The sequence below is a fragment of the Canis lupus genome, chromosome 7 (genome assembly GCF_003254725.2).
Source record: "Canis lupus dingo isolate Sandy chromosome 7, ASM325472v2, whole genome shotgun sequence".
NCBI classification, from domain to species: Eukaryota; Metazoa; Chordata; class Mammalia; order Carnivora; family Canidae; genus Canis; species Canis lupus.
Genome location: NC_064249.1, coordinates 1557501 through 1585465, shown reverse-complemented (window position 1 = coordinate 1585465; position 27965 = coordinate 1557501). Strand labels below are relative to the sequence as shown.

General features: G+C 61.5%; 1 protein-coding gene across 10 annotated transcripts in view; it reads right to left on the bottom strand.

Annotated features, from left to right (window-relative positions):
- Positions 1–7762: 7762 nt before the first annotated feature.
- The window catches only part of TNNT2 (troponin T2, cardiac type), a 27457-nt gene continuing 7254 nt past the window's right edge, over positions 7763–27965 (bottom strand). For 2 of the 10 annotated variants that reach the window (XM_049112020.1, XM_049112021.1), the window contains exons 3-13: positions 23732–23832; positions 23386–23421; positions 22483–22516; positions 21397–21457; positions 21020–21136; positions 20201–20278; positions 18479–18589; positions 17298–17407; positions 16297–16387; positions 14949–14989; positions 14349–14623 (exon numbers count right to left, since the gene is read on the bottom strand). In XM_049112020.1, coding sequence (XP_048967977.1) covers positions 14578–14623; positions 14949–14989; positions 16297–16387; positions 17298–17407; positions 18479–18589; positions 20201–20278; positions 21020–21136; positions 21397–21450 — 648 coding nt within the window. In that variant the 5' untranslated portion in view covers positions 21451–21457; positions 22483–22516; positions 23386–23421; positions 23732–23832 and the 3' untranslated portion in view covers positions 14349–14577. Of the gene's footprint in view, positions 14624–14948; positions 14990–16296; positions 16388–17297; positions 17408–18478; positions 18590–20200; positions 20279–21019; positions 21137–21396; positions 21458–22482; positions 22517–23385; positions 23422–23731; positions 23833–25679; positions 25710–26348 lie in introns of all 10 variants that reach the window. The other 8 variants (XM_049112016.1, XM_049112015.1, XM_049112014.1 and 5 more) reach the window with 8 other exon arrangements.

Sequence of the window (27965 nt, the reverse complement as noted above, 5' to 3'; positions counted from 1 at the left end):
TAAGACTAGGAGCGTTTACTCAAGCTTTTGACAGTCTGCATAGAGCCAACTGCAGCTGGCCATTGGGAGAGAAGTTATGAAAATAGAAAACTTACCCAATGCATTGTTATTCTTCTGAGAGTCAACGCCTCTTCATTTCCTGACTGCTTTTTGGTCATGCTTTAATGCCCTCATGCAGTTGCTGCTTTTCATTTTTTGTGCAGCTTTAAGCTATTATCTGTAGGAAAGATGACTTAATAGGCTCTATTCCACCATCACTGAAAATGGAAGCTTCTGACCATCAAATTTAATGACATGAACGTCACTGGTGCCTTGATAAGAGCACCAATGTTTACATAGTAAGAGTAGAAACTTGACTAGAGTGGGTTCATGAGAAAATGGGGAAAAAATGAAATTATGTATAGTAAATATTGACAGTTTCACGAGTTGTTTTGTTGTAAAGGGAAAGAGAAATGAAGTGATTTCTGGAGGTGGATGTGGTATCAAGAGTAAGATAAAAGCATGTCTTCTATGCTGATGAGAGTAATCTAGGAGAGGAGGAAAAGCTGATAACACAGGAAAAGAGGGAATGATGGATGGATGTTCTTGATGCTGGAATGATGTTCTTGAAAGACAAGAAAAGATAGGACATGCACAAGGGGAGGCTCAGCCTTGGATAGATCGTGGACGGTTCATCCACACTCAACGAGGCAGGTGAGTGGATAGGTGGGGAGGAGCAGGCTGGTTGGAGTTCTCTTTGTTTTGCTTCCATGTTCTCAGTGAGATAAGAAACTCAATTATCATCTGAGAGTGAGGATAGAGGAGGAGGCATGAAACCTTCCTCTAGGAAAGTAGAACTAAAGAACCAACAATGTAATAGGAAGGCTGGGCAGCACTAAGATCCCTCTTCGAATTGGTGTCAGGAATTTAAAAGGGGTCAGCATAGACCTGGAGGTTCTCCACCCACATTTCGCTACCACACAGGTGCAGGTGTAGAATGGGTGGAGAGTTTTTAACCAGAGACTTTTCCCAGAAGGTACGACGAGGCAAAGTAAGGGAGTTAAGGCAGGGTGCAAAGGAGTGCTTAGAGATGGGCCAAGAACTTTAACCCCAGCAACTAAGGAGAGAACAAGGGGTTTGAGAGCTGATTAAAATTAAGGTGACAGAATGAGTAAATTATAGGGTCTGAAGAATTATGAGAGGCAGACGACTTGAGAGAGTGAGCCGCGCGTGAGGAGGTGGTGGTCAGGGAGCGTGACGCTTGAAATGGAAAACATGGGAAAATTGTCATCCTTGGTAACAGTAGGATGAGCTGACCGAGGGAGTGAGTAGCTGAGCTAGGACAGAGGCAAATTCGGTGGTGGATGGGAGATCAAGGAACCAAGAGGCCAGGCTGTTGGAAGGATCGTCCTCCTGGACGTTGAAATCACCAAGAATTAGGAGAGAACCCACATGGAGAAAGTGGTGGCAGACTGGAGCTAAAGTCTGCAGGGAAATGAGGGGAGTGGCCCGGAGACCCGGAGATGACTGCAATGGTCTACACTGAAGTGAAGTTCCAGGGCGGCCCCAGACCTTCTCTTCCTGGATTCTGCCTGTAGTAGCTTCTAGTCAATGCACAAATATTTTCCAGTGATAAAGGTGAGCTCTCTCCCAAATTGGCAAAGGTGACCCAAGAGCGAACCACTAGGATTACAGTGGGAAGGGCCCCCCCGCCTTCACTGCCGGCGGGTGGGAGCCGTGCGGGTCCACAGGCGCGCTGGTGGTCACGCTGACTCACAGCGGCTGGGATGGGGGTGGGGCTGGTCCAGGGAGCAGAGCCAATTCACTTGGTTGTCAACCTACCAGGTCATCTTGAGAGGAGGTTTGTGACATTTGGGACAATTGGCAGACAGGTGTGGGATGGAGCAAGAGATGCAGGAGGGAAGGAGGGAGGCAGAGGAGAGGATCTGGGGCTTTGCTAAAAAGTGAGGAGATTGGGTCTGCCTGTCTGTCATGCAGAGGAAACTGAGGCACCACGCCGGGAGAGAGCAGGTAGCAAGCCTCAGGCCCCCGGTGGCTCTCCAGATTGCTGCTTGCCAGCTGCCTGCCACCTCCCGGGGCCTGCCTTTCTCTACTCAGGGCTCCGCAAGCTTAAAGCCAACCTGAGCCACCCGTATTTGGGGTTGTTTGCTTTTGAGAAACAAAGGACTAAGGTCAATGAAGTCACCACCGACCCAGTCATCCCAGCAAGAACTCGTCTTTCATATCTCCTTTCACATTTGGTCCCCAAGCCCTTCCAGCTCTGAGATGGCACCTCGACCCCACAGCCACAACCAGAGTCTTGCACGGGACCGCCCCAGGCCCGGCCTTGGCCGTTTCAAGGTGCGCCTTCCGGGCCCCGCCTCCGCTCCCCCCACCTGCCGGCACCACGGTGTGCCCCGAGAGCGACCCGACGACATCCTTCCTCTGCACACAAACATCACCCGGCTCCCAATTTTCTGCAGAGAAACCTGGGTCTCACGTGCTGGAGTGTCCCAGATGCCCCGAGGCCCCCCTGGCCCTGCCCCTCCACTCCCTCTGCGCCCCTGGAGGCATCTCCCGAACTCGACGTGCCCTCCGGCCGCGGGCCCCGGGGTCCTGCACCTGCGCGCAGGTCTACTTCGCCCTCGGTGCACGCGGAGCTCCTGTGGGCCCAACGGCAACTTCCTCAGCACCGGCCGGGGTCCAGCAGGGAGCATGAGCTCCGGTTGCAAGGACGCGGAGTTGAGGGGACCCCGGGGCGGTCTCCTGCTGCACCGGCCCTACAAGCGGCCCCGGCCTCCCTCGTCGCTCTCTGCACAGCGGCCCCTGAGCCCCCGGGGTCGGACCCCGCGGCTCACCCACCGGCGCCCTGGGGCACGGGGCTATGTGTCCTCCTCCAGACAGTTCTCTCAGTACCTGAACAGCCATATACCCAGCCTAGACCTTCTGGATCCTTCTGACTTTCCTTACTGGGCATGGGTTAGCTCCCCTTCGCTCTCTGGGGCACCGGGTTTTGAACGCATCTCAGGTTGTCCTCATCCCGCTTAAGAATTGGGGTTCTGAATGGGGCCTAGGACACCAGATGTGGCCCGAATGGCACCATAGCCCGTGGAGTGGGGCCTCTCCGATTTGGGGCACACGGGTCTAGTCTCCTCTGTCATCCAGCCCTGAAATTGCTGGGTTCCTGGCCTCTCTGAGCCCCCGTTGGACGTCATGCAAAGGTCCAGACTGCAGGGGCCCCCGGCCTGTGGCGGCTCCTACTCTGAGCCTCCCCGGAGAGCGGGATCTCGAAAGGAGCAAGGAAACTGGCCGTGGGCCTCTTGGTGTTTAGAACTGGAACTCTCCAGTGTGGACGGATCCGGCTTTGGGATAAATTTATTCTCAGGGAATTTCGTTCCAGCTGGGGAAGCGGTCGGAAGCCACAAAAAGTGACGTCTCAGTAAAATTGTGAGGCAACGTCCGCTCTGCCCCAGAGCCAGTGGGCGGCCTTGGGAAAGCCTCCTCACCCCCTTCCTTTCCGCTAAAATAAGGTGTGTGGGGTCCCCCGAGTTCTGCCTCTCGGAACACCTCCAAGACCCCTTTCCCCGCGGCCCCTCCTGCTCCTCTGGGGTCTCCAGGAGCCCAGACCTTGGCCGTAGCCTGCCCGAGCGCCCCGGCAGGGGCTGGGGAGCCCACAGTCTTGTTCTGACACAGATTCCCACACGGTGCCGGTGGCAGGAGGGAGGCAGGCAGCCGAGGAAGCTGGTGAGTCAGGCTGTCAGAACTGGCCCTGCCAGTTCCACGTGTCATCTAACCACAGTGTCAGCAAAAGCCCAGGCCAGGTTTGGGCTCGAAACCTCTTCCAGCTGCTGTCGCGCATTCTCCAGGTGGGCAAGGCATAGAGCTTTCCTGCAGAAGCCCAGCAGCTGCCGGATTTGCAAAAGCCCTTCCCTCCCTCCCTCTCCCTCAGGAGGGAGTCACACCTTCTTTTATAATGGTCATCAGGCCATGGGAACAGCCTTTTCCCTGCTGGCAGGGACGGGACAGGATGGGACGGGATGCCAACTCCACACTGGGCTGGCAGATCTGGGGAGACACCAGCATTCCAGACTCAAAACAAAGGCCCATAGACTCTGGGCGAGGGGACGCTGTCTGGACCCGCTCAGCCACGGCCCAGAAGAGCCTGGAGACAGCAGCTCCACCGGACACCCCTCCAGAAGCTCCCCCCAGACCACAGACTCAGCTTCTCACCTCGGGCAACGGGGGCAAGGGACCCCTTAGCACCAGGGAGCCTCACATAGAAATTTCAGTGTCGGGGTGCCTGTCTATGCGTGTGTGCAAGTGTGCATGAGTGTGCATGTGACAGTAGAAGGGAATTAGGTTAGCATTTCCCGGAGTTATTCCTACAGGACATTCATAAACGCTAAGTGACAAAAAAAAGTCTAAGTGGTTCTTTTTTTTTTTTTTTAAGATTTTGTTTATTCATGAGAGACCCAGAGAGAGAGAGGCAGAGACACAGGCCAAGGGAGAGGAAGGCTCCCTGCGGGGAGCCGGATGCGGGACTCGATCCCAGGACCCCAGGGGCACACCCTGAGCCAAAGGTGGATGCTCAACCACTGAGCCCCCCAAGTGCCACAAAAGAAGTCTAAGTTTTAGGGACTCTGGGCTAAATGAAATTAAACAGCTTTGTTCCACTCATGTTCCCCAGAAGCTTTAATGTGCTGCTGCATGTCACAGCAGAGAGAGGACGAGAGAAAGGGAGAGGAAGTGGGGGTGACGGGAAGCCCCTCCTGTGCTTCTTTGGAGGAGGAACACTTCTGGGCAGAGCACCTGTGCCAGCCTGGGTGATGCTCACACCGCTTACGCTGACTTCTGAAGGGAGATTCTGGAACCCCAGACAAAGGCCCTTCTAGGACAGTAAATGGCAAACCAGATGAGCATGGCCCGGGAGAGACCTCTGTCCCAGCTGAACAAGGCTCAGGGTCATCCCAGTGTGCCTGGCCTTCAGCCAGCTGGACAGGCTGGCGGGGAGGCCATTGGAGAAGACGGCTTGGGGGTCAAGGAGCAGAGCAGGGCCCGGGTCAGCGTTTACAGAATGAAGCACTCCCTCTGCCTCCAGCCAGCCTGATAGCAGCTGACGCGGATCCCGAGGGTCTGCCGAGCAAGGGTTGCAAGGCGCATGCGGATCCCTGGGGATCGGGTTAACCTGCAGATTCTGAGCTTTTGCACTTCCGGGAGCTCCCAGGTGGATGCTCTTGCTGCCAGTCAGGGGCCCACGGACCCCACTCTGAGCAGCAAGGTGCTAGCCAGTGTAGGAAGGCTTTCTGGAAGGATCAGCCTCTGGTAGAGGGGAGACCCGAGGGTGGAGTTAGCAGAGCACAGAGCTGGGGATGTGAACTCTGAGGAGGTGGGGAGAGACCGCAGGTAAGACAGGGATGTGTGGAAAGGAAACCAGTGCGGCCTGGCGCTCAGATTCTAGGGCGCGGTGTGGGACGAGAGGCACCGACGAGAGCTGGGGGATGGACACCGAGGTCCAGCTGCTGGCAAATTCCACCCGCCCCATCGCAGCCCCCAGCCCTGGAGCCACACGGGGGAGGTTGACCATAATTCTGGCGCAGGGCCTAGGGACCCCAGGGTGAGCGCTAATCCCCAGAAGAGGAGCATGGCCATGTGGGCTCCATGTCTCCCCACTCTGCATAAGAGATCTCTGACGTCCTGGCAGGAGGTAGGAGTGTCTTCAGCACCTTCCCCCGGCCTCCCGTCACCGTCACTGTCACTGGTGGCTGCAGGCCAGGCAGGATGGGCTCACTCACCCGGCCAGGCCCATCTTCCCATGACAACGGGTCCAACGTCCCCCCAGGAAGGAGAGGGCAGGAAGGAGGGGCCGCCCAAGGCCTGCTCTAAGGCGTGTAGGGTGGAAGGGACAGGCGACCTAAACTGGGGGCATCTCAGAGGAAGAGGGGGAGCAGACACCACAGGGATGGGGAATGGCAAGGGAGACACACAGGGGGAAGGGAGCCTTTCGATCGCCACAATATCCCAGACACTCACAGGCTTGTGCCACAGGGATAAGCACTGTTCTGAGCACTTATATTTATTTTTGTAAAGATTTTATTTATTTGTGAGAGACACAGAGAGAGAGAGAGAGGCAGAGACACAGGCAGAGGGAGAAGAAGGCTCCCTGCGGGGAGCTGGATGCGGGACTCTAACTGGGTCCCTGGGATCACACCCTGGGCCGAGGCAGGCGCTCAACTGCTGAGCCCCCAGGCGCCCCAAGCACTTATATTTATATAAGCTCATTTCATCCTCCAAAATCCAATGAGGCAGCTGCTAATATCATCCCCACCTTAGAAAACAACAACAACAACTGAGACTCTAACTTGGCCAAGATGACTCAGCGAATACATGGTAGGATGGGGATGGAATCCGGGGAGTCTGGCCTCAGAGTTGCTGCCCTTAAACACTTTCCAGAAGACAACAGGTTCTGGGGCACACATGGCTTCACTCTCCACCACCCCCCACCCCCTCGTCTGGCCAAGTAGGGTGCAGAATGGGTTGTCGATGGCCAGACCGCCAGTACCACTCTGTCAGCCGTGGTAAGGCAGCCTGATTCTTCCTCGGGGGGAAAAACTCCTTTCCAACTGGTGCTTCCCCACCCCTGTCCCCTCAGCCCTGGTCACTTGTGCAGGGCACAGCAGCCCTGCCCTCTTCATCTCCACGAGCTGAAAATGCTGCTAGTTTTCGGAGTGCCAGTTTCCTCGGTGTCCAACATCGGTGCCAAATAGCCCCCACCGCAGTGCTCCCATATCTCTCTGTTTTTCTTTGCAAGCAGCGAGATCATCCCCGGCCTTTTTCAAATACCGTATACGTGTCGCCTGTCCAGGGTGAAGCCTTGACTCCTTGGGGATCCACGGCCAGTCCTTCATTCAGCAGTTTCTGAGTGCCCCGGGGTCCCAGTCACGCTCTTGGGCTGGGGATTCGGCAGTGAACAAAAACCGACTAACTCCGGGTCTTCTGGAGCTTACAGTAAGGAGACACACCACAACCGAGACCAGGGGGAGGAGACCGGAAGTGCCAGGTGGAAGGGAGGGTGCAAGGAAGTTTGCCTCTTGGCCAAGGAAACCTCCTGCTCCCCTCCCCGAGGAGGCTGAGGAAAGTCCTGGACAAAGGGAGGTTTGACTAGAAAATCGCCATGTTCTCTCCATCACTGCTGCCACCTGTGCTCTGGGGAAGCTCCTTCCCCGCCGGATGGTGGGTTCCTCCAGTAAAGTTTCCAAAACTTGATGCCGACTGGAAATTCTTTCAACAGCCCCATTATAGTGACTACGACTTTGACCTCACCCCACTTCAAATCCCCCCCTCGTCCTTGACTCACGGCTGGCTCCCTGTCTCCCCTCACCCAGCACAGACCAGACTCGGGGAGGCAGGGTGGGGCTGAGCTCTCTCATACACCCCCTTTTCCAGTCGGGCCCCCCTCAGGCTGCGATGGTGCCAGGGAAAGGAAAGGAGCCCACGCTCACTAGTTCCCATGTGTGTCACACCATCGCCCCGAGCACAGGCCCCAACTCTGCTTTGCTGTCTGTTAACTCAGAGGGACCCAGACGGGGCCCAGGAGCCCACATCCAACTGGCTGGCCACTACCATGGTCCAGAGTACGTGCTCACTATTTATGTGTCGGATTTATGGGACGACGGAACCAATGAACACATGAGCCCTGCCAGGAGACACCTTAGTCACCAAGCTAACTCAGGGCTAACACTGATACCGCACGAGTGAAGTAAGCACCTGAACCTTTTAAGATCAGTTTTTCTTTTTCTAGGTCCCATTGGTTGTTTTTTAGATTTATTCACAGTGGTTTGACAACTATCAAAGTCAATACAAAGATAACGTAACTATTTTAGCACACTTTCCCTCTCTGTCAATATTTGAGGGTCAAACAACGAAATCCTGTACAAGATCTGCTGAATGAGAGTGGTTTCCTCCTGTAGTCATTCAACCCGTATGGGGCGCTGGGACCCATGGGTGAACAAGCCAGGGCCCCCCGCCACACGAAGCACCCCATCCAGACAGCGAGGGCAGTGAGGAAGTCAACAGCTGAGCCCCAAGAGGCCCGTGTTCGTTAGCGAGTCGTTTTATCCGCACAAGGGACAGCGGCAAGGTGGTCGGTAAGGTCGCGCAGTCGCCATCCAGGGCTGCCGGCGAGCCATCAACAGTTGCCACAGACGGGATAGAACAGCATTTTACACGCGTTCTCTTACAAGGACCGTTGCACGCGCATTCTGCATTGTAGTATCAGAAAGGATTCGAATAAATGTTAGCTAAAACACAGAAGCCATTTCTTTAAAATGCACCTTTGGGGGTGTCTGGGCCGCCTTCAGCTCAGGCCGAGATCCCAGGACAGGAGCTGCTGGGCGGGGAGCCTGCTTCTCCCTCTGACCCTCCCCCTGCTGTGCCCTCTCGCTCTGTCTCTCTCTTGCTCTCGCTCTCAAATAAATAAATTAAATCTTTTAAAAAATAAAATAAAATACGGGATCGCCGGGTGGCTCAGTGGTTTAGTGCCTGCCTTCAGCCCAAGGCCTGATCCTGGAGACCCGGGATCGAGTCCTGCATCAGGCTCCGTGCATGGAGCCTGCTTCTCCCTCTGCCTGTGTCTCTGCCTCTCTCTCTCTCTGTCTGTCTCTCATGAATAAATAAATAAAATCTTAAAAATAAATAAATAAATAAAAATAAGATACGCTTTTCTTTGTTTCTATGAGATAGCCAATTTTATCTGGTAGAAAGCATACCACGCAAATAAAAAATCTTAAGCAGAACAATCGGGATCCCGCCCTGAGTGACCTTGGGTGAGTCACCCAACTGCTTTGAGCCCCCGCTTCCCCACACACAGAGTTCTTAAGGCGTCACTCTGCACGTTGCTGTAATTGTCGAGTGCACGTGAACTGTGTTGCACACGGCTGGCACGCAGCAGGTGCCTAATAGGTGGAGGCTAATATCATTCGTTAGTATGATCAGCCTCTCCCAGTAGAGTCCAGTCCTCACCGGCTACCCTGGGCCCCCGTAGGTGAGAGATGTGGGGCCAGAGAGGGGTCCCCCCTCAAGCTCAGAGGGGAGAACACGGCTTGCCCACTACCCCCAAGCACCCAAACCCCTCCTTCGCCCGCCCCCCATTCCCCCCCAGGGCGCTGGCTTCTCTGGGGCATCGGCCAGGTCGGGGTGGGGGGTGGGGGGTAGGGCAGCTCATGCTATCCAGAGTCCCTGCCCCCTCCACCCCCCACTTTCCTGAGGTGCAGCCCCAGCTACACAGCCCCTGCTACACAGCCCCTCTCTGAGCTGCGTTGTCGCCCAGGCCTGGGTGGCAGACGGCATGGCTGGGTGGCCAGGCGGCAGGAGGGCAGGGCCACGGGCAGGGCTGCTTCCCCCGGGCCTTTGCACAAGATGGAAACACCCTTTTCCTGAGCCTCCAGCCCTGAGCAGTTGAAATTCCTGTAGCTGTCGGGGTGGGGGCTGAGAACGGCCGGGCAGTGGGTGGGGCTGGGCACCCGCCTGGGAGGGAGGGAGGGACAGCGGCTGATGCTGACTCGGGGACCTGGTTTCTGTGAATCACAAGTCCCGGGGCGCGAGGGCCTGTGTGGGGGGCTCTCAGGGGAGCACGGGGGCATGGCCTGAGGAAGCCGGGGGTGCCCAGGGGGACGCCCCCAGACTTCTGGGAGAAACTGTACCTTGAACCCGGTCCTGAGGGGTGGGGAACAGTTGGTGGGCAGAGAGGGAGTAAGAGCACTGCAGAGGCGGAGGGCATGCATTTGGGGCTCACAGGACAACTCGCTGCATCCCACGGCAGAGTAAGATCGCAGCTGGACTAAGGGGCGGGCAGACAGTCCCTGGATCAGGCCCGCCACCCCAACCCTATTGCTGATTGTTACACCAAGTCTCTGTCGTCCCCCCCTCTCGGGCTCACTCTCTTTGCAGGGTTGAGGGGTGACCTGTTGGCAAAGCAACAACAGGTGCTTCCACCATCCCCAGGTACCCCTAAGCACCTGTGGCCAGGAGCGTGGGCTCTAATCACCCCCCAGAAGGAGGAAGCGGCTCTTCCAACTCGGGGCAAAGCCTCCCATGCAGGACAAGTCACCTGTCCTCTGACTGGGTCCTGGGGCTCCCTGTGGGGAGAAGGGCCAGCCTCGCAGGCTGACAGGCGCAGAGCACACAGGTGTGCTGCTGTGAGGGCTGCTGTTTCCCCAGGTGGGCGGGCGAGGGGAGGGCCGGGCAGGGGCAGAGAGTACCAGCCCCTTCCCTCACGGCCTGGGCCCTGGGCCCACCTCCAGCTGGCTCACAGGAGCTCTGGCTGCAGCTCAGGCCCCGCACTCCGGGAGATCCGAGGTTCTCCTCCATCTGCAACATGCGTGTGCTGGGAGGAGTCCCGGCTCTAAAGCCATGAGCTTGGGTTCAAATCCCAGCTTCTCCACTTGCTAACTGCACGGCCCTTGTCATGTTGCTCAAGCCATCAAGTCTCAGTGTCCTATGAACATGGGGAGGAGACCTGAGGGCCTTGTGGGGGGCAGAATCGGCCAAAGAGAACACGTGTCACGTAGCCAGCACAGGCCTGGCACAGAGGACAGGGAGGCATGTGCGGGGATGTCGCAGAGGAGAAGGGGTGAACTTACCCTCCCACTGCCCCAGTCAGCAGCATTTCCCCCCAGTTCCCACTCTATCTTCCTCCTGTAGGGCCAACAGGGCAGGCTGGACTTTCAGAGGAGAAGCCAAGCCCAGAATGGTGATGACCCACAGCCACCCCATGGCGACATGGACGCCACAGTGGTCTGGCCTGCCCTCCTGGCTGGCAGGGACCCCAGCTCGGGCTGATCCCAGAGCCTGGCCCTGAGGCCTGTCGGTGAGCCCAGCACAGAGGAGAGCCAGGGTGGGTACTGCTCCACCCTTTCCAGAAACCAGGCTGCGGTGTCAGCAGCTTGCACCTGGGAGCAAGTTCTGCTCATCTCCATCCAGGCAGTGGCACGGACCTGGGACAGCCGAGAGACAGTCAGCAGCAGCAGCAGGCTCTTGTCACCCCAGTCCCCAGTGGTCTGGGCATGGAGAAGCCCTGACCCTGGAACACGGAGGGAAGAGAAGCCCCCGGAGGCTCTGTGAAAGGCCACAGACAAGGAGCCAGCTAGGACCCACATGGGCCACTCAGCTTGCCCACACCTTGAGCCCTTGGAAGGGGCTGGCAACGGGCTACGACCAAAACAGCAGCGCCGGCGGCCCACACGCGCTAGCCCTTGCCAGCCACTGTCTCACTAAGGGGCCTGACACCACGCAGGGGGCTCAGGCACCAGGAGGGGAGTCACTCGCCAAGGCCACAGAGCTGGGAAGCGCAGGACCTGAGTTTGACGGGAGAAAGTGAGGCTGTGGGTTCGGAGCTTGGGGTCCCCAGCTGGAGGGGCTGGTCCCCAGGCCAGCAGCCCCTGGAGACCCATCAGCCTCTCTTGGCTTCTCTTCCTCAGAAGCGGGTTTCTCGTGTGAATGCCTTTCATGACTTGAGTTTGTTTAGAGAGAAAATCTGATGACAGGAGGATGGCGGGCGGGGGGGGGGGGGGGGGGGGGCGCAGGGGCGTCTCTCTCTCTGACCCAGGGTCGGGCAGAGCTTGGAGGACGTTTTCCCTGAGATCCGAGATCTGCCAGGTGACAGGTGTGCCCAAAGCAGGGGGAGGTGGGAGCCTCGTGGAGACGGTGGTGCTTGGGGCTTTGCCGGGGACGGTGCAGGGGGCATCGGGGGTCCGGGGCACACCACCCTGCTGCAGCCTCACCCAGCTCCCTGGGCTCAGGGGGCCCAGCCAACTCTTGGCCATCCTCTCACCCTCAGCATTTGGTTCAGCTCCCGCTGCATGGTGTAACTGTGCACGAGGGTGACAGCGTCGTGAATGAACCAGGGGGCACGTGTGCACACCCTGCTGTCCCACGCCCCTCCCATGTGAGTCCATCACCGTATGCTTCGGGGCACACCCCCGTGGTCCCTCCGTTCCCTAGGAATGACCGGGGAGGGGTCCCGTCTGGAGGCAGCGAGTCACCCCGCAGCGTTCTTGTCCAGGTGCCGTGACAGGGACCCAGACGGGGCGCCACGGAGCCAGAGCACGGCAAGCGCTGGGTGCGGACGGTGTACAGGGCACTCACAGGGTCTTCCCTGAACACCGAGTGACTTCAGGACAAAAGAGATAAGTGGGACCTGCCGTCAGGGGCCCTAGGAGGAAGTCAGCAAGGCCACCTCAGGGTAGGGTCAGGGTAGGGTCACTGACGGAGAGACAACACCGACTAGGGTGGAGGGATGATCACGAGGACCCTGCTGGGAAAGGAGGTGCAGGGAGCAGGGCCCGGGACTGCAGCGTCATCCCCTCCTGCCAGAGGCAGGGACAGAGGACGTGGAGCCCCCATGGGGATTTGGCAGTTGGAAAATTCTGGAGTGCTAGATCCAACGCCCCTCTCGCGGGTAGCAGGGTGGGTGGGGCTACCGTGCGTCTCCCCGAGACAACAGTGGGAGCCCTCTCTGGGCGTAAGACCCAGCCTCCCGCCTCCCTCGTCTGGGGCCCTTCCAGAGGCTCTTCTGCTCCCCACCAGAAGCCCCTGGATCTGGGATGACAGGGCTCTTCACGCACAGTGGGCCGGTGCTCCCTCTAGGGCTCCGTCTGTGCTGCTCCGTCTTTCCATCCCCAATCCCTGTCCTTGACCTTCTGCTCATCCTCGGAGACTCAGTGGAGAACGCTTTTCCTCCAGAAAGCCCTCCTGCCCTCCAGTGCCAGGTGGGGTGGCTCCTGTCTGTGCTGCCCCAGCACCCCCGCCCTGCCTGCTGTGACTCAGAGCTGGAGTCTTCTGTTTGCTGCTTCTCTCCCACTGGGCTGTGAGTTCCACGAGGGCAGGCATGTGCCTGTTCAAGTCACAGTATCACCTATGCCTGACACAGCGCCTAGCACATATGAGGTGCTCAGGAGACATGGACGGATGGACGGATAGACGGGCGGACGGACGGATGGACGGATGGGTGGACGGATGGGTGGATGGATGGGTGGATGGATGGGTGGATGGATGGACAGACGAATGGATGGATGGATGGATAGATGGATGGAGGGACGGATGGATGGACGGATAGACAGATGGACGGACGGATGGATGGATGGATGGACAGACAAGTGGACGGATGGGTGGAAAGATGGATGGACAGAAGGATGGATGGAGGGATGGATGGATGGGTGGATAGATGGTGGATGGACAGACGGATGGATGGATGGATGGATGGATGGACGGTCGGACGGATGGATAGGAAAGGAGGCCAAGACCCCAGGCTAAGCCCTTGTTCATTGCCCAGAGGCCATACCCCTTTCATCTCTGTGTCTCGGCATCTATCACTGCGCTTGGCCCGTGGTGCGGGGGAAGGGGGTCTCTACTGTCTCTTGAGAGCCGGGGGACGGTGCCTGCAGGCACAGACACCAGGGACACTGTGGTGCTAGAAGTAGAAGTGTGGGTGCAGTTACAGGAGGGCCCGGGGTGCCCAGAGTAAGGAAAAATGAATCACTGTGCGTGGAAGCGCGTGGGAAGCCTTCCCAGGGACCGTGGGGCTCCCTTTGGTGGATGGCCAGTGGAGAACTGAGGGAAGGCCTTGCAGGCAGAGGGAGCAGCTGCAGCAGAGGCGTGGGGGCGCCGCATTCGGGGCTTCCCCTAGGGAGCTGTTGAGCCGGGTGCTCTCCCATCTCACGTGGTTCCCCTTCTGCCAACGGGGCCCAAGGCCGCCACGCCGTCTTCAACTCAGGGAGCCCGTGGTCCCTGGTTCGCGCGCACGCCCCAGAGGACGCGCAAGTGGCGGGAGGGGAGAAAGCCGAGCACTCGGAGCAGCCCACGCCTCTCAGCAGCTCAGCTCGGCCTGAAGGGCCACCTGACGACACCGGCCCTCCTTCCCCTCGGACGCCTGCTTCCTAGGCCCCGGCCAGGAAGAGAAAGAAAACAGGCCCATCCAAGAAGGCCTCCATTGTTCCCAAGGAGTGACTCACACGGGAACCCTTGTCCTGACGCTCAGGACGCTCGGCACGTCCCCCCGGGCCTCACGGTGACTCACGGCGGTGACTCACGGCAGCCCCGGCACAAGGCCTCCTGCTGGGTGTGAGGCCCAGGCCCTGGGTGAGCCCCTGGGTGAGCCCGCGCGTTCGCGTTCGGGGCCAGCACCCTCTCGCCTCCCGAGCAGGTGGACGGGGCTCCTTTGAGTTTGGCAGTTACCAGCGGCCCGTGTCCCCAAGGGGCGTGTGTCCCCGAGGGGCCCGAGTCCCTGAGGGGCTGCTCTCGGCCCTGACTCCCTGTGAGACAGGCTCTCACCTCAGCTTCCCTCCCTCTGAAGAGTTGCTGACAGAAAAGGCATGCAGTGTGTGTTGGCTTTTATTATGGGCATGCGTGGCACGTGGGGTGCATGCGTGGGCACGTGGGGTGCATGCGTGGGCACGTGGGGGGACAGGTGCACAGCAGCTTCTGGCCGGGCCAGCTCCTGGTTTCCAGACACCAGCCTGCCTCCAGCACCCGGGGGGCCCCAGGGACTGGGGGCGAGCGGGACGGGGCGCCGGCGAGGATCTTTGGTCAAGGCGACTGCTGCCCCTACTTCCAGCGCCCGGTGACCTTGGCCTTCCCGCGGGTCTTGGAGCTGCCAGAGAAGCGGGGCGCCGTCAGAAGCGGGACACAGGCCGGGCAGCAGGTCTCCACAGGGAGGGGGCGCAGGTGGCCGACGGGGAGGGTCGACAGGGTGGCCTGGAGCTGCCTCCGAGCCTCGGGTTGGGGTGAGTCCCCACGGGCCCTGCACCCCGTTCCCCGCAGAGCAGTCACCCCGGGGGAGCCCAAGGAGGAAGCAGCCTGTGCCCTGAAGCGGAGGAGGCAGGGGTGGGAGCCGGAGCCCTCAGAGGAGGAGCGGGATGGCTAGGACCCGGGGCAGGAGGAGGCAGGCGGGCTGGAGGAAGGACCTAGAAACTTACACTTTCTGGTTATCATTGATTCTGTTCCGGAGAACATTGATCTGTAAGTGAGAAAGACAGAGTAACCTCGGAGCTCAGGGACTCAGGTCCCAGGTGGCTGGGGATGAGGGGGAAGCTGGCTTAGCACAGCTGTGGAGGAGGAAGGAGGAGGGAGGAGGGGGAGGAGGAAGAGGAAAGATGAGGGAGGGGGTAGGAGAGGGAGGAGGGGAGGGGGCCGAGCAGCAGCGCTGTGAGATCCAGAGGGCCCCGGGGCCACAAGCAGAAGCCAGGCAGAGGCTTCCCGGCCACCCCACGGGGCTGTCGCTGTGGGGTCCCAGAGCCACAGAGGGCTCGGGACAGGGTGGCACAAAGAGGCCTGAGCCCCGGTGCAAGGCCGGGCCTCAGGAAGCCCCCAGGCAGCCGCAGCCCCCAGGGCCCCAGCCGTCCAGCCCTGGACCCCAGGGGAGAAGGGAGGCCGGGGCCTGGGGGCTGGGGAGCAGCTAACACCTCCTGCGCCCGCGGGGTGCCCGGCACCTTCTGTTCCGTCATGAGCACTCTTCCCAACTGTTCACCCGCAGGATTATCACGAGGTATGACCTCATCCACGCGAAAGCGCTCCAAGGGGCCTCGGCAGAGCCATCACTGCGACTGTCACCGTTACTCCCCCCCGCCCCCCCAACCCTCACCGTGGCCTGCGGGCATCCTCGTCGTTTCAATGGGAAACAGAAACGAGGAGAGCTAAGCGACTGGCCCGGGTCACGCGGGTGAGGGTCACGCGGAGCCACCACGTGCACGCTCCGTCACCACACGGGGACATCCATGCAGCCACGGGGGCCTGAGCGGTGCCCAGAGGAGGGACCCTGCGCAGGAGGTGCCCGAGGCAGCCCCCAAGGGGAAGCTGCGCTCCTGGGGCCGACGGGCCTGTGGAGACCCGCGCCGCCCAGCTGACTCCAGCCTGCTGCCGGGACACTGGGACCCCTCGGCGGGCTGGGTGCACCCCAGGGCCTCAGAGTCTGTGGGGACAGGAGATGCGGCTGCCGGGGCGAGGGGCCTCCTCTGCACCCGGAGCCCTGCTCTGTGCACCCGGCTCCCCCTGTCTGTCTGGGCGGCTGCCTCGAGGCCTCAGAAAGGAGGGGAGGGGGACCCCCCAGGGCAGGCCCCCCCAACATGGGTTTTTGCTCCGGCCCCGCCAGTGAACCATCAGAGCTCTGCAGCGAGCAGTGGCCGGTGGTGGACCCTGAGCACTGTCAGGGATGAGACCCCGAGTGCGGGGTGACAGGGTCGGGGAAGGGGCCTGACTGACAGCGCCGAGGGGACCCACCGACCCAGGAGGGGCGTGGTGGGGTCAGGGTTGGGGGGAGCAGCTCACTTCGTATTTCTGCTGCTTGAACTTCTCCTGCAGGTCGAACTTCTCGGCCTCCAGGTTGTAGATGCTCTGCCACAGTTCCTTGGCCTTCTCCCTGCGCGGCCGGAGCGGGGCGGGGTGGGGGCCCTAAGGGGGGGCCTTCCTCCCGAAGGGCCCCGGGCCCCAGAGGCCCCAGCCCTCCTGCACCCCAGGCCGGCCTAGGTCCCCAGCCCACCCACTCAGTGTGGCGCCCAGATGGCAGTGCCCGGGGCTTGGGGAGACAACCAGGGGCCGGAGGACCGAGGTCTGGGGAGGGGCAAGGCCCTGCAGCACCGCAGAGCACAGTCCGATCCCCGTGTCCCCCCCACCCCCAGAGGGCGTCTACTCAGTGCTCCCTCCCTGTTGGCCAAGCAGACCCGGCTTGACCCGCTCAGGCCCAGCTCCGTCCACCAGGCCGGTCTTTGGGAAAATATGTGGTGTGACCGCGCCCCCTGGAGGTGGGTGGTGAGAATGCGCCCCCTGCCCTCCCCTCCCGCTTCCCCTCTGCTCCCCCCCTTCTGCCCCCTGTCCTCCCCACCCTTCCCTCTGCCCCCCTACTCCCGCTTTGCCCTCCTGCCCTCCCCTCTGTTCCCCTGCCCTCCACCACCCTCCCCTCTGCACCCCCGCCCTCCCCCCTGCTCTCCCCTCTGCCCCCCTGCCCTCCCCTCTGTTCCCCTGCCCTCATCCCTGCCCTCCCCTCTCTCCCCCCTCCACCACCCTGTCCTCCCCCACCCTCCCCTCTGCACCCCTGCCCTCCCCTCTGCCCTCCCCTCTGCACCCCTGCCCTCCCCTCTGCACCCCTGCCCTCCCCCCTGCCCTCCCCTCTGCTCCCCTGCCCTCCCCTCTGCTCCCCTGCCTTCCCCCCTGCCCTCCACTGTCCTCCACCACCCTCCCCTCCACCACCACCCCCTCCCCTCTGCTCCCCCACCCTCCCCTCCCCCCCCGCCCTCCCCTCGCAGATGCTGCCCTGCACCCTCAGTCCCCACCTCAGCTGGTCCTCGTTCAGGTGGTCGATGGCCAGCACCTTCCTCCTCTCAGCCAGAATCTTCTTCTTCTTTTCCCGCTCCGTCTGCCTCTTCCCACTTTTCCGCTCGGTCTGGAGAGGGTGGTGAGCAGCGGTGGGGGGTTGGCTAGAGAACACCTCCTCCCTCTCCCCCGCCCCTCCCAAACCCCGATAGGGAGAAGGGCAAGGCCCCCAGCAGGACCAGGCCCTTATCCTCTTTCTCCTGAGACACCCACACGCCACCAACTGCCTGGATTTCCCGGAGAAACTGAGGCAGGGGCAAGGAGGGCCGTTTCAGTCCCTTACTCCTTGGCGGCTCCCTCCTCCCACTAGCCCACTGTCCACGCTCCTCCCCCCGCCAGCCCCCTCCGCCCAGGGAGCCCCCAGGGCCACGAGGAGGAAGAGGGTTAGAGGTTTCTGTACCCACCTGGGCCTGCAGAGCCAGGACACCATGAGAGAAAGACCCAGAGAGAAAGAAGGAGACCCGGACAGAGACACAGAGGGAGGGCAGGGCCCGGGGCCGAAGGCAAAGGCAGGAGACACAGGGGGAGAAGGAGAAGGCGATTCAGACCCCGCGGTGGCGGGAGGCGCTGCCTGGAGAGCGGGCCGGCCGGGGCGGCTGGAGGGCCCCGGGGTGGGGGGGGGGCCGCTCTGAGCTGGGGACGTGGGAGGCCTAAGGAACCGTCCTGGTGGCTCCACTGCCTGGAGAAAACCCATCTGGTAGCTCCTGTCCCCCCTTGAGAACGGGGTACCAGCGGGAGGGGGCATGAGCACGTGTGCAGGAGCAAAGCCTCTGTGGGTGCTCGGGCGCTCCCGTGACCTCGGTGCAGGCGGGCGGGCCTCGCACCTGTCTCCAGGTGAGCGGGCTGGGCTCTGAGCGGCCTGAGAACACGGCCGGAAGGGGCACATCCGGGGCTCCCACCAGGGCCCCTATCCTAGGCGCAGGGCTCTTCCAGACGCACTGTCCCCCCCGGGGCCCCGGGCACGGCTGACACAGGGTCGGGGCCTCTGCCTGCAGCCCCACCGCCAGCAGCCCCTCCTGGGGAAGGCCCAGGCAGGAGGAGGAGGACGCTTGGGTCTCACACGGTGGGGACCCAGCTCGAGGGCGGCGGACACCCCGCCCCTCCCACTCCAGTGCCCTGAAGCCAGCTGCTCCCGGCCCACCTTCTGGATGTAGCCCCCAAAGTGCATCATGTTGGACAACGCCTTCTTCTTCCGGGCCTCGTCCTCGGCCTTCCTCCTGTTCTCCTCCTCCTCTCGTCGGGCTCTCTCCTCCTGGTTAGCAGGGGGAGCAGGAGCGCAGATCAGGGGTGGAGGCACAAACCCCCGCACAGGCTGAAGACTGGGGTCCCCGCGGTCCCACGAGTGGAGCTTTCTCTCCACCAGGCAAGAAGCCCCCCGCACGGACCCCCCAGGACAGGGCCTGGCACCAGGGAGGGGGTTCCCCAAGTGAGGGTCACGTGCTCCCGTCAGGCGGGGAGCCCCCGAGGGGGCCTGTTGCTCTGGGGGCACAAGGAGGGGAACTTCTGCTCCCGCGGAGTTGGCACGGGGCCCGGAGGCACCGGAGACACCAGCCGTCCTGTAGTGAGTTTGTGCCTTTCAGCCCCTGTGGCTCACCTGGCCCCCCCATTCTGTGGCTCACCTGGCCCCCCATCCTGTAGCTCACCTGGCCCCACCCTGTAGCTCACCTGGCCCCCCCACCCTGTGGCTCACCTGGCCCCCCATCCTGTAGCTCACCTGGCCCCCCATCCTGTGGCTCACCTGGCCCCCCCACGCTGTGGCTCACCTGGCCCCCCCACCCTGTGGCTCACCTGGCCCCCCATCCTGTAGCTCACCTGGCCCCCCCACCCTGTGGCTCACCTGGCCCCCCCATGCTGTGGCTCACCTCCATCCTGTGGCTCACCTGGCCCCACCACCCTGTAGCTCACCTGGCTCCCCCACGCTGTGGCTCACCTGGCCCCCCCCCACTCTGTGGCTCACCTTTCTCCCCCACTCCTGCCTCTGGCGACTACCAATCTGTTCTCTGCATCCACGAGCTTGCTTTGGTTTTCATTTTTGTTTCGTTTTAGATTCCATATATATGTGAAATCACGCGGGGGCGCCCAGGGGGGCTCAGCGCGTTGAGCGTCTGCCCTCAACTCCCGGGTCCTGGGGTCCAGCCCACGTCGGGCTCCCCGCTCAGTGAAGGGTCTGCTTCTCCCTCTCCTGCTCCCTCTGCTCCTCCCACCGCCTGCCTTGCTCATGCTTGCACAAGCTCACTCTGTCTCAGATAAACACATAGAATCTTTAACAAAAAAATAAAGTGGGTGAAATCCTACGGTACTTGCCCTTCACTGTCCGACTTATTCCACTTAGTGTAACACCCTCTAGGTCCAACCACGTTCTCACAAATAGCAAGGGTTCCTTCTTGTTTCATGGCTGAGTAATATTCCTGTGTCCGTGTGTATGTGTCGGTGTACATGTGTGTCCATGTGTGTGTGTGCGTGTGTGCATGTGTCCGTGTGCCGTGTGTGTGTGTGTGTGTGTGTGTGCACATTTTCTTTATCCCCTCCTCCGTCGCTGGACACATGGGTTGCCTTCAGGTCTTTGCTCCCGTGAATAAGGCTACAATGACCGGGATGCAGATGTGTTGCTGCTGGGGGTTTCGTGTTCGGGTGAACACCCAGAGGTGGAGCTGCTGGACGGAGAGTCTCATAAAATTCTAGGTTCGTGAGGCCCCGACGTTTGTGTCTTGCCGGCCGCTTATCGCCAGAACCCAGACAAGGCGCAGCACTCACCGGGGGCTCGCTGACCGGACCGGGGTGTGTGAAGGCAGAGGGGGCGGGGGCTGGAAGGCGCTGGCAGCAGGGTGGGGGGCTCGGTGGGCCCTGCACTAGGGTCACTCACAGCCAGGCGAGTCTGACGCTCCTTCTCCCGCTCGTTCCGGATGCGCTGCTGCTCGGCCCGCTCGGCCCGCCGCTTCTCCTACGGGGAGAGGCCAAGCCTGCCCAGGGCGTGCACAGGCCGAGGTGTCAGCAGAGGTGCAGGGACCGCCCAGGGGACAGGCGGCCAGAGAACCCTCACGGGATCCCCCGCCCCCCGAGCCTCAGGGCAAGGAATGCCCTTCCTCCCGGGGCTTCGGCCCCGCCAGCTGCACGCACGCAGATGTCGGCGGACAGGTGGGCCAGCTCCCGGGGCCCGGCTAAATAAAGATGGGCCGACACCGAACAGCACTCGTCATGGGGCTGTCCTCAACCACTCGAAAAATGCCAGGCGGCTCGTCCCGTCTCCCCGAGGGCTGTGCCCCTGACCCCGGCCCTGGCAGCTGCTCTGTGTCCCCCAACAGGTGGCCAAATCCTCAGCTGCCAGCCAGCGCCGCGCGGCCAGTTTGGTGGAGAGGAAAACAAAGCAAACCAGATGACCTCCCTCCCCCAGCAGGATTCGGGATCGCAGAGGCCACAGCGTCACCCGTGTCGGCGCAGGAGCTCCGCCCAGGGGGAGGCAGGCGGGGGCGGGGGCGCAGCTGGAGCCCGGGCCACCCGAGGCGAGCCGCCCAGACCGTCCAGGGGGTGTGGAGTGAGCAGGGCCCCAGGAGGTGCGGGCCGGGGGCTCCCGGGCACCCGGACCCTGACAGAGAGCCCACCCCGGGTGGGGAAGGGGCCCCAGGGAGGGCTGCCCGGGCACGGGGGCCTCTGGGGGCGATTCCACGGGAGGCTGGACACTCACAATCCTGTCTTTGAGTGAAATCAGCTCCTCCTCCTCTTTCTTCCTGTTCTCAAAGTGAGCCTCGATCAGCGTCTGCAGTTCGTTCAGGTCCTTCTCCATGCGCTTCCGGTGGATGTCCTGCGGACGCACGGCGGGCTCAGAGGCCCCCACGGGCCGGGGAAGCGGCTGCGGGGCGCCCCCTCTGCAGCAGACTGGGACGGGCAGGCTGGACGCCCAGCCGGCAGGAGCCACAGTGGCCCAGGCCCAGGAGGAGGCCCAGTGGGGGTGCTGAGCGCCTCCCCGCCTGCCATGCCCCCCCTCCAGGTCACAGGGTGTCTCCCTCGGGGCCCCTGCAAGCACTCCCAGCCCAGGCCCGCTCTCCCCACAGGCACGCTCACGTCAAAGTCTACTCTCTCTCCATCTGGGATCTTGGGTGGCACCAGGTTGGGCATGAATGGCCTGTGGGACAGAAGAGGAGGAAACTGGGGAATGTCCCCCCCGCCCCGGCCCCCTGGGACCACGGGTGCCCAGAGCAGCGGGGCCCCTCTCCTTCCTGCAGAGGCACGGCCGCCATGGCGCTAGCACCCCACGTCAGGTCTCACAGCCGGGACACCGAGCTCTGTCCCAGGTGCCCCCCTCCGTCGTCCCTGTGCACCCACGACGTAGGCAGTGCCGGCCTGTCCACCAGGACAGAGGCTCAACGGCACACGCGGCTGACCCCACGGCATCTCCCCACGAGCCCGGAGGCCTGTGCTGTGGTCCCCGCCCCAACGCATGCTTGCCGGGTGGCACCCGGTCCAGTGGGGCCGGGCCTCAGTTTCCCCGCTCGCCCTCAGGTCTATGCAGGGCTGGACTGAGGTACCACAGCATCCATCGCCAGGAAAGCGGACAGCGCTGGACGGATGAGCGGACCTGGGGCTGTGTCTGGGGCTGTTTCAGGGGGACCCACGGCCATGGGGCGAGGCCACCCGTGTGGGCTGGGACAGGCTGAGCACCACCCCAGGGGAGGCGCCCGCGGGCCCAGCACCCCAGTCCCCCTGCACCCCTGCATGCACAGCACCACGCCGCCCCGCCCCACCCCCCTGCCACACTTCGAAGCCCCCTAGGCCGTCCCAGTTTCATTGCTTGGCTCCCGCAGATCCTCTTTCCTCCCTCAGTTCCCACTTCAGCTACAGAGGAAGGTGTTCCAGCCATGCTGAGGGACGGGGGCGGTGGGTCTCTGTCCAGGGCCATGACTAGTCCGCCCCACCACCCCCCCGTGACGGGGTGCGCAGCTGGCTGTGTAGGCCCGGGGCGGACTTCAGCCTCCACCGTCCCTCAGGCACATTCTTGTGGTTACACACCCCGTATAACCGTACATGGCAGCCTGTGCTTGCTGCACCCCCAGCCCATGCCCACTGTGCCATACTGCCCTCCTGCCTGCCCTGGTCAGTCCTCCTCACTGGCCCTCCGCCCACAGGGCTTCACAGGTACGGCCCACTCACCTGGGCTTTGGTTTGGACTCCTCCACCGGGCCATCTGGAGAGGAGAGAAGCCCAAAGCCACGGGGTCAGGAGGCCCCAGACCTGGCCCCAGCTCTGTCCCCCATGGGCCTCCATTTCCCCATGTGCACAGTGAATTCCTTCCAGCCCCGCAGATCCCTGGCTCCAGGAGTGTCACAAAGGTCACACCTCACACCCCCTGTGCCATAGCAGCTCCCGGGGGGACATCTCGGGGCACAGCGGGGTCCCCACAGGAAGCACACACGCCCAGAGAAAAATGCCCAGCCTTTCCTCGTTCACCAGTTCTGGGCAAGGCAGCTTTGCTTCCCAGGGAGGAGGGCCCCCCCCACCCCGTGGCTGCCCCAGGGGGTCCTGGCCCCTCAGTCCCCGCCCAGGTCTCTGCCTCCCCGGTTGCTCCCTGGATCCCTGGCCACCAGGGCCCGGACGCACACAGGCATGATACCAAGACCCAGTTGCTGCCCCTCCCCTGCAGAGACGGGACCAGGACCACGGCACCCCGTAAAGCCTCCCCCGTGGCAGTGAGCACCGCGGCGACGTGCCACAGCCCCCATCTGTGTCTTGGGGTTTCATCCCAGAGACGCCACGCTTCACAGATGATATTGCCTGAGCTCCAGGAGCCCGGAAGGTGTGGGTCCCCAATCTGGGCAGGACAGTGGTCCCCTCTCCCAGGGGCACCACCCGGGCAACTTCTCTGGAATGAGGGAGACGGGTTTGCAGCCCAACACCCAAAACCTGCGAGGTCACCAACTTCTGACCTCACCCCCCCCCCGAAGGCCTCCTTGCCCACCTCCCCGGAGGGAGTCCTGTGGGCAATCTCCCCCAGAGCTGCTTGCAGGGGTTCCCTTGACATCCTGATACGTCCCTCCTGAGGCCTTAAGCCCTCACCTTCGGCCTCTTTAGCCTCGCCTTCCTGGCCATCTCCTGCACAGAACAGGAGAAATCAGTAAGAGCCTCGTCCTAGGCTCAGGCTCTTGCCCAGAGGCTTCTCCCCACATGGGGCCTAAACCAAAGCGCACCCTGCCGGCTCCTGGGGTCACAGACATGGCCCTGGACCCAAGGGAGCACCCCGACAAGGGTCATGGCCCGGCCCGGGCAGGTGGCACTGGTGCGCAGGCTGCAGGGTGGGCTCCGGGCGGATGCCCTACGTCCACAGGGGTGCCCTTGGGTGCCCCCGCCGTGCCTCGAGGCACCGCGACAAACCCCTCAAGCCCTCACAGCAGGCAGGCTTTACCTTCCGCGTTGGTCTCCTCCGTCGCAGCCTCACCTCCTGCCTCCTCTGCGGCCTCCTCTTCCTGCTCTGGAGGGCGAGCCAGACACCGTGAGTACCCAGGCCTGCACCGGGAGGCAGCCCCGTGCCGGGGACCAAGGGCAGGGAGGTCGGCACCTCCCCCATCTGGGTGACTTTTGGGGCCACCGATATGAACAACACGGGGCTGCTCACTTCCGGGGCTGAACCAGAAGCTGCCAAACTACGGCCCAAGGGCCGAACGTGGCCCCCAGACTATTTCAGGAAATAAAGTTTTATTGGAACACAGCCGCATCAATATCCTGCCGGCGGCTGCCTTTGCCCCCCTGCAGCAGGTCCAGACGTTGCAGCAGATACCATGTGGCCCGCGAAGCCTAAGACATTTACTATGCTCTCCTTTAGGGGAAATGCTTGCCGACCCTGCTACGCCCCGATGGAAGGGCTTGAGGTGGCTTGGGCAGAGTCCTGCTGTTCCAGACCTGCCTCTGCCGGAGTTTGGGAATTGGAAATGGGGCCTAGAGACCTGTGCTCCCCCTGAAAGCCACTAGGAGGGCTGGAAGTCTGGGGTCGGAGCATGTTAGGGTGTAGTTAGGGTGTAGTGGGCACTGCGGGGAGCGGCAGAGGAGGGCTTGCAGGCCTGGCGAGACCCCGCTGGGGTGGGGACGGTCTGGTGGCTCAGCTGCTGCTGCCTGACTTAGCGCCTTTCCCCAACAGCCTCCCTGGCAATCACACGACTCCACCCCAGTCCCCTCACCCCACCCCGAATGTTCTACCCAAAGATCGGGAGCTACGGGATTTATCCTACTGCTGGAGAAGCGCCTGTCCTGGACTCAGTAACTCTAGGGACCCTTCATGTGTATGTAAGAGAAACCAAAACAGCAAGACTATGGGTGGGTGGGTGAGATGCCCACCGTGTAGACATTTGTACTGTCTGGAGAGTCAGTAGGATTTTTCTATTTTCACCCCTCGGCTTGGCAGGATATGGACCCCACCCAAGTCAGGCACTTGGAGAAGACAGATAAGACGGGATGACGCCAGGCCCATGGCTCTGCCTGTGGGAGGTGCCTGGTAATGCTCGCTGACTGACGGGCTGACAAGTGGTGGCCTCCTGGCAGAGGGAGGCGAAAAAGCCTCAGGGCTGGCCACCAATCAGCCTGCCTGGTGCTCTGGGTCCCCCGTTCCCACGTCTGGGCCTGGGGGTGCCTCTCTGAAAGAAGGTCCTTCCAGAAGGGGTGAGAGTAGACGGCTGGCAGCAAGAGTATGGCCAGTGTGGGGGTGCTCTTCAGGCCACCTGATTAACCCCACCCCATGTGCCAATTCTCTGTGCAACGCCCCCCACCTTCCGTGGCTGCCCAGACCACCCACCGTGGCTCGAGACATCACTATTAGAAAGCTTTCTAAACTCAGCCCAAGTGTGTCCCCCTTGCCCTAGTCCCGTCCCCGGGGGCTGGCAAGAGTCCAGGCCCCCCCACGCCCACCGCAGTGCACATGTGAAGGCTGACGTCATGTCCTTTCTGCTCTGGCTATTTCCAGTTCCCCCAGCTGCTCTTCGGATAACTGCGTCGCAGGCCCCTCACGCCCCGGCCGCGGCGCCTGGGTGCCGTCCAGCTCAGAGGGAGGGCCCAGTAGGTGCCGCGGGGGCAGAGAGAGGCCACCCGCTCCAGACAGTAGTGCCCCTCTGGGCCACATGCGGACCAGGCTAGGGGACGAGCCAGCCCGGGGCCTTCCCGCCACCCAGCGCAGCACAGAGGTCAGGACCCGGGGGAAGGAGCAGCGGCCGGGCCCCTCCGAGGCCGGCAGGGAGTGAGGGAGCCGCCCCGCGCCCCCGGACCCCGGCCCGCCCGCCCCGCTCGCGCAGAGCAGGGCCCCGACCACCGGGCCAGGCCCCAGACAGCAGGGAGCAGAAAGCACAGGAAAGGAAAAGCTGTACTACCGTCGTCGTGCTCTCTCCAGTCCTCCTCTTCTGGGGGTCAGGGAGTGGCCGCAGCAGGGGGGAGAAGCGAGACAGGTTAGTCTGGGAGCAGGACAGGGACGGGCGCGGGATGGCGCGTGGCTCTGAGCGTGGGCTTCGGGGTCAAGCTCCAGCTCCAGTGCCCGATGCAACACTCGGAGCCACTTGGGCAATTCGCTTCTCAGCAGCTTCCCGGGCGCCTTGTCCGTAAAACGGACATGACCATCCTCACTCCCGCGGGTGAGATGACAGGTGATCTCTGGTGCCCACGGACCCGCGCTCACCCGGCGCGTGGGAAGCGTTCAGTGGCGCTAACGGGCCGACTCCTGTGGGCGCCCCAAAGGGTACGCTGCAAGCGACCCACTGCCCTCAAACTCCTCCCGCGCACCCACCGGGAACGAGCCCCCGGGAGCCCGTGGACACGTCCGGTTGCTCAGGACCCAGAGGCCCGCAAGCCCCACGGGAGCGCCTGGCGCGGGCACGTTCCGTCTGCCTGAAGGAAGCGCCGCCTGCGGGGAGGGGGGGCCCAGGACGGAGCTTACAGAAACCACCCGCTCCCTCCTGGAGGAAGAGACACGGCCTGGTCCACCCTGCAGGCTTGGGGTCACCCACTTAGAGCCCATTCTTAGTCATTAGGCCACAGGGTCTTACTCCGCGGGAGGCGGGTGGAGTCCATTCACGGCAAGCAAGGCACACGCTCCACGGAGCTCGGTCCACCGCGCGGCAGAGAACTCATTATTTTGTTAAGTCACGGCCAAATCCTACCGTGCGCGGCAGGCAGGCTAGTCCCAGATCCAAAGGTCTGTATCTCAAGCACCACCCCCTAAAATTCACGAGCTGGCAAGTCCTCAAAGCAAAGGAAAACCCACCATCTTGAGAGCTCAAGCCGGGAACACAGCAGAAAGTGGAGCCAGCTGGATTTTTGATTCAAAAAATATTTCAAGGGCATCCGGGTGGCTCAGCGGTTGGGTGTCTGCCTTGGGCTCAGGGAGTGACCCCGGGGTTCCGGGACCGAGTCCCACCTCGGGCTCCCTGCAAGGAGCCTGCTTCTCCCTCTGCCTGTGTGTCTGCCTCTCTGTGTATCTGCCATGAATCAGTAAATTTAATCTTTCAAAAAAAAATATTTCAACTAGCTTCTGATCTGTTTTGTGTTCCTTGACTACCAGAGTGACTCCCGTGGCCCCTCTCGGTTTCCCCTGAGTTTCCCTTGCGTCTACTCTTTGGCCAGGCACCCCGGAACAGCCTCAAAGGTGCGAGAGAAAAAAAAAAAAAAAGGTGCGAGAGGCTCCTTGTTTTCCCTGGAAGGCCTGGGGAAGAAGGGGGATGGCTACGGAAGCCCCGGCTCGCTCCTAGACCCTGGGGGAGCCCCTTCTCCTGGTGCCCACACATGCTTATGCTACAACAGCATTTTTGAGAATTTGCTGAGGCTCCAAGGGGCAGGATGCAACCCGCCTGGGTGCGAAGCCTGAGGGGACTAAGGGCGATTCCGGGCCCCTCGGGGGCTGGGATCTGAATCATTTCCGTGTGTCCAGCCCCCAGGAAGAGAGAGGGTTGGGGTGATCTTTCAGTGGAATACGGGACACAGAGCGAGGGAAGACTCATGAGAGCAGATGTCCCAGAGGGGCGCCTGGGTGGAGCAGTCGGTTAAGGGCCCAACTCTTGGTTTTGGCTCAGATCATGATCTCAAGGGTCATGATCTCAGGAATCTGCTTGCCCCTCCCCTCTACCTCCCCCCTCCCCACTCGCGTTCTCTTTCTCTCTCTCTCTCAAAAAGATAAATAAAATCTTTAAAAAAAAATGTTTCAGATAACTGAACACGTCCATAATCTCATTTGAAAAGTCATTACCCTGAGTGTTTTTAAGTGTGATAACGGTGTTATGGTTGTTTTCCTGTAAATAGCGCTTATCTTTTAGAGATGCCTAGCGAACTACTTAGGCACGAAATGCTATGATGTCTGGGGATGATCTGGGATGTCTGCTCTACAATAACAGAGGCGAGATGAAGCATAGATGAGAGAAGATTGGCCGCAGTGGATGACCGTTGAAGCCTGATGACGGGCGCTTGGGGAAGGGGGTGCTGTGTGATTCTATTTTTGTTATTTTTATGTTGCATTTAAAACTATCCTTGGTTAAAAAAAAATTGGAGGAAAAAAAAATCAAAAATGATTCATTGGAAAAATTGATGGTTCTGTTTGACCAAAATGGCGGATGGCCGAGACCCAAGCCACCCAGGCTGGCCCTGACTCCCACTGGCGCTGTGGCTGTTGG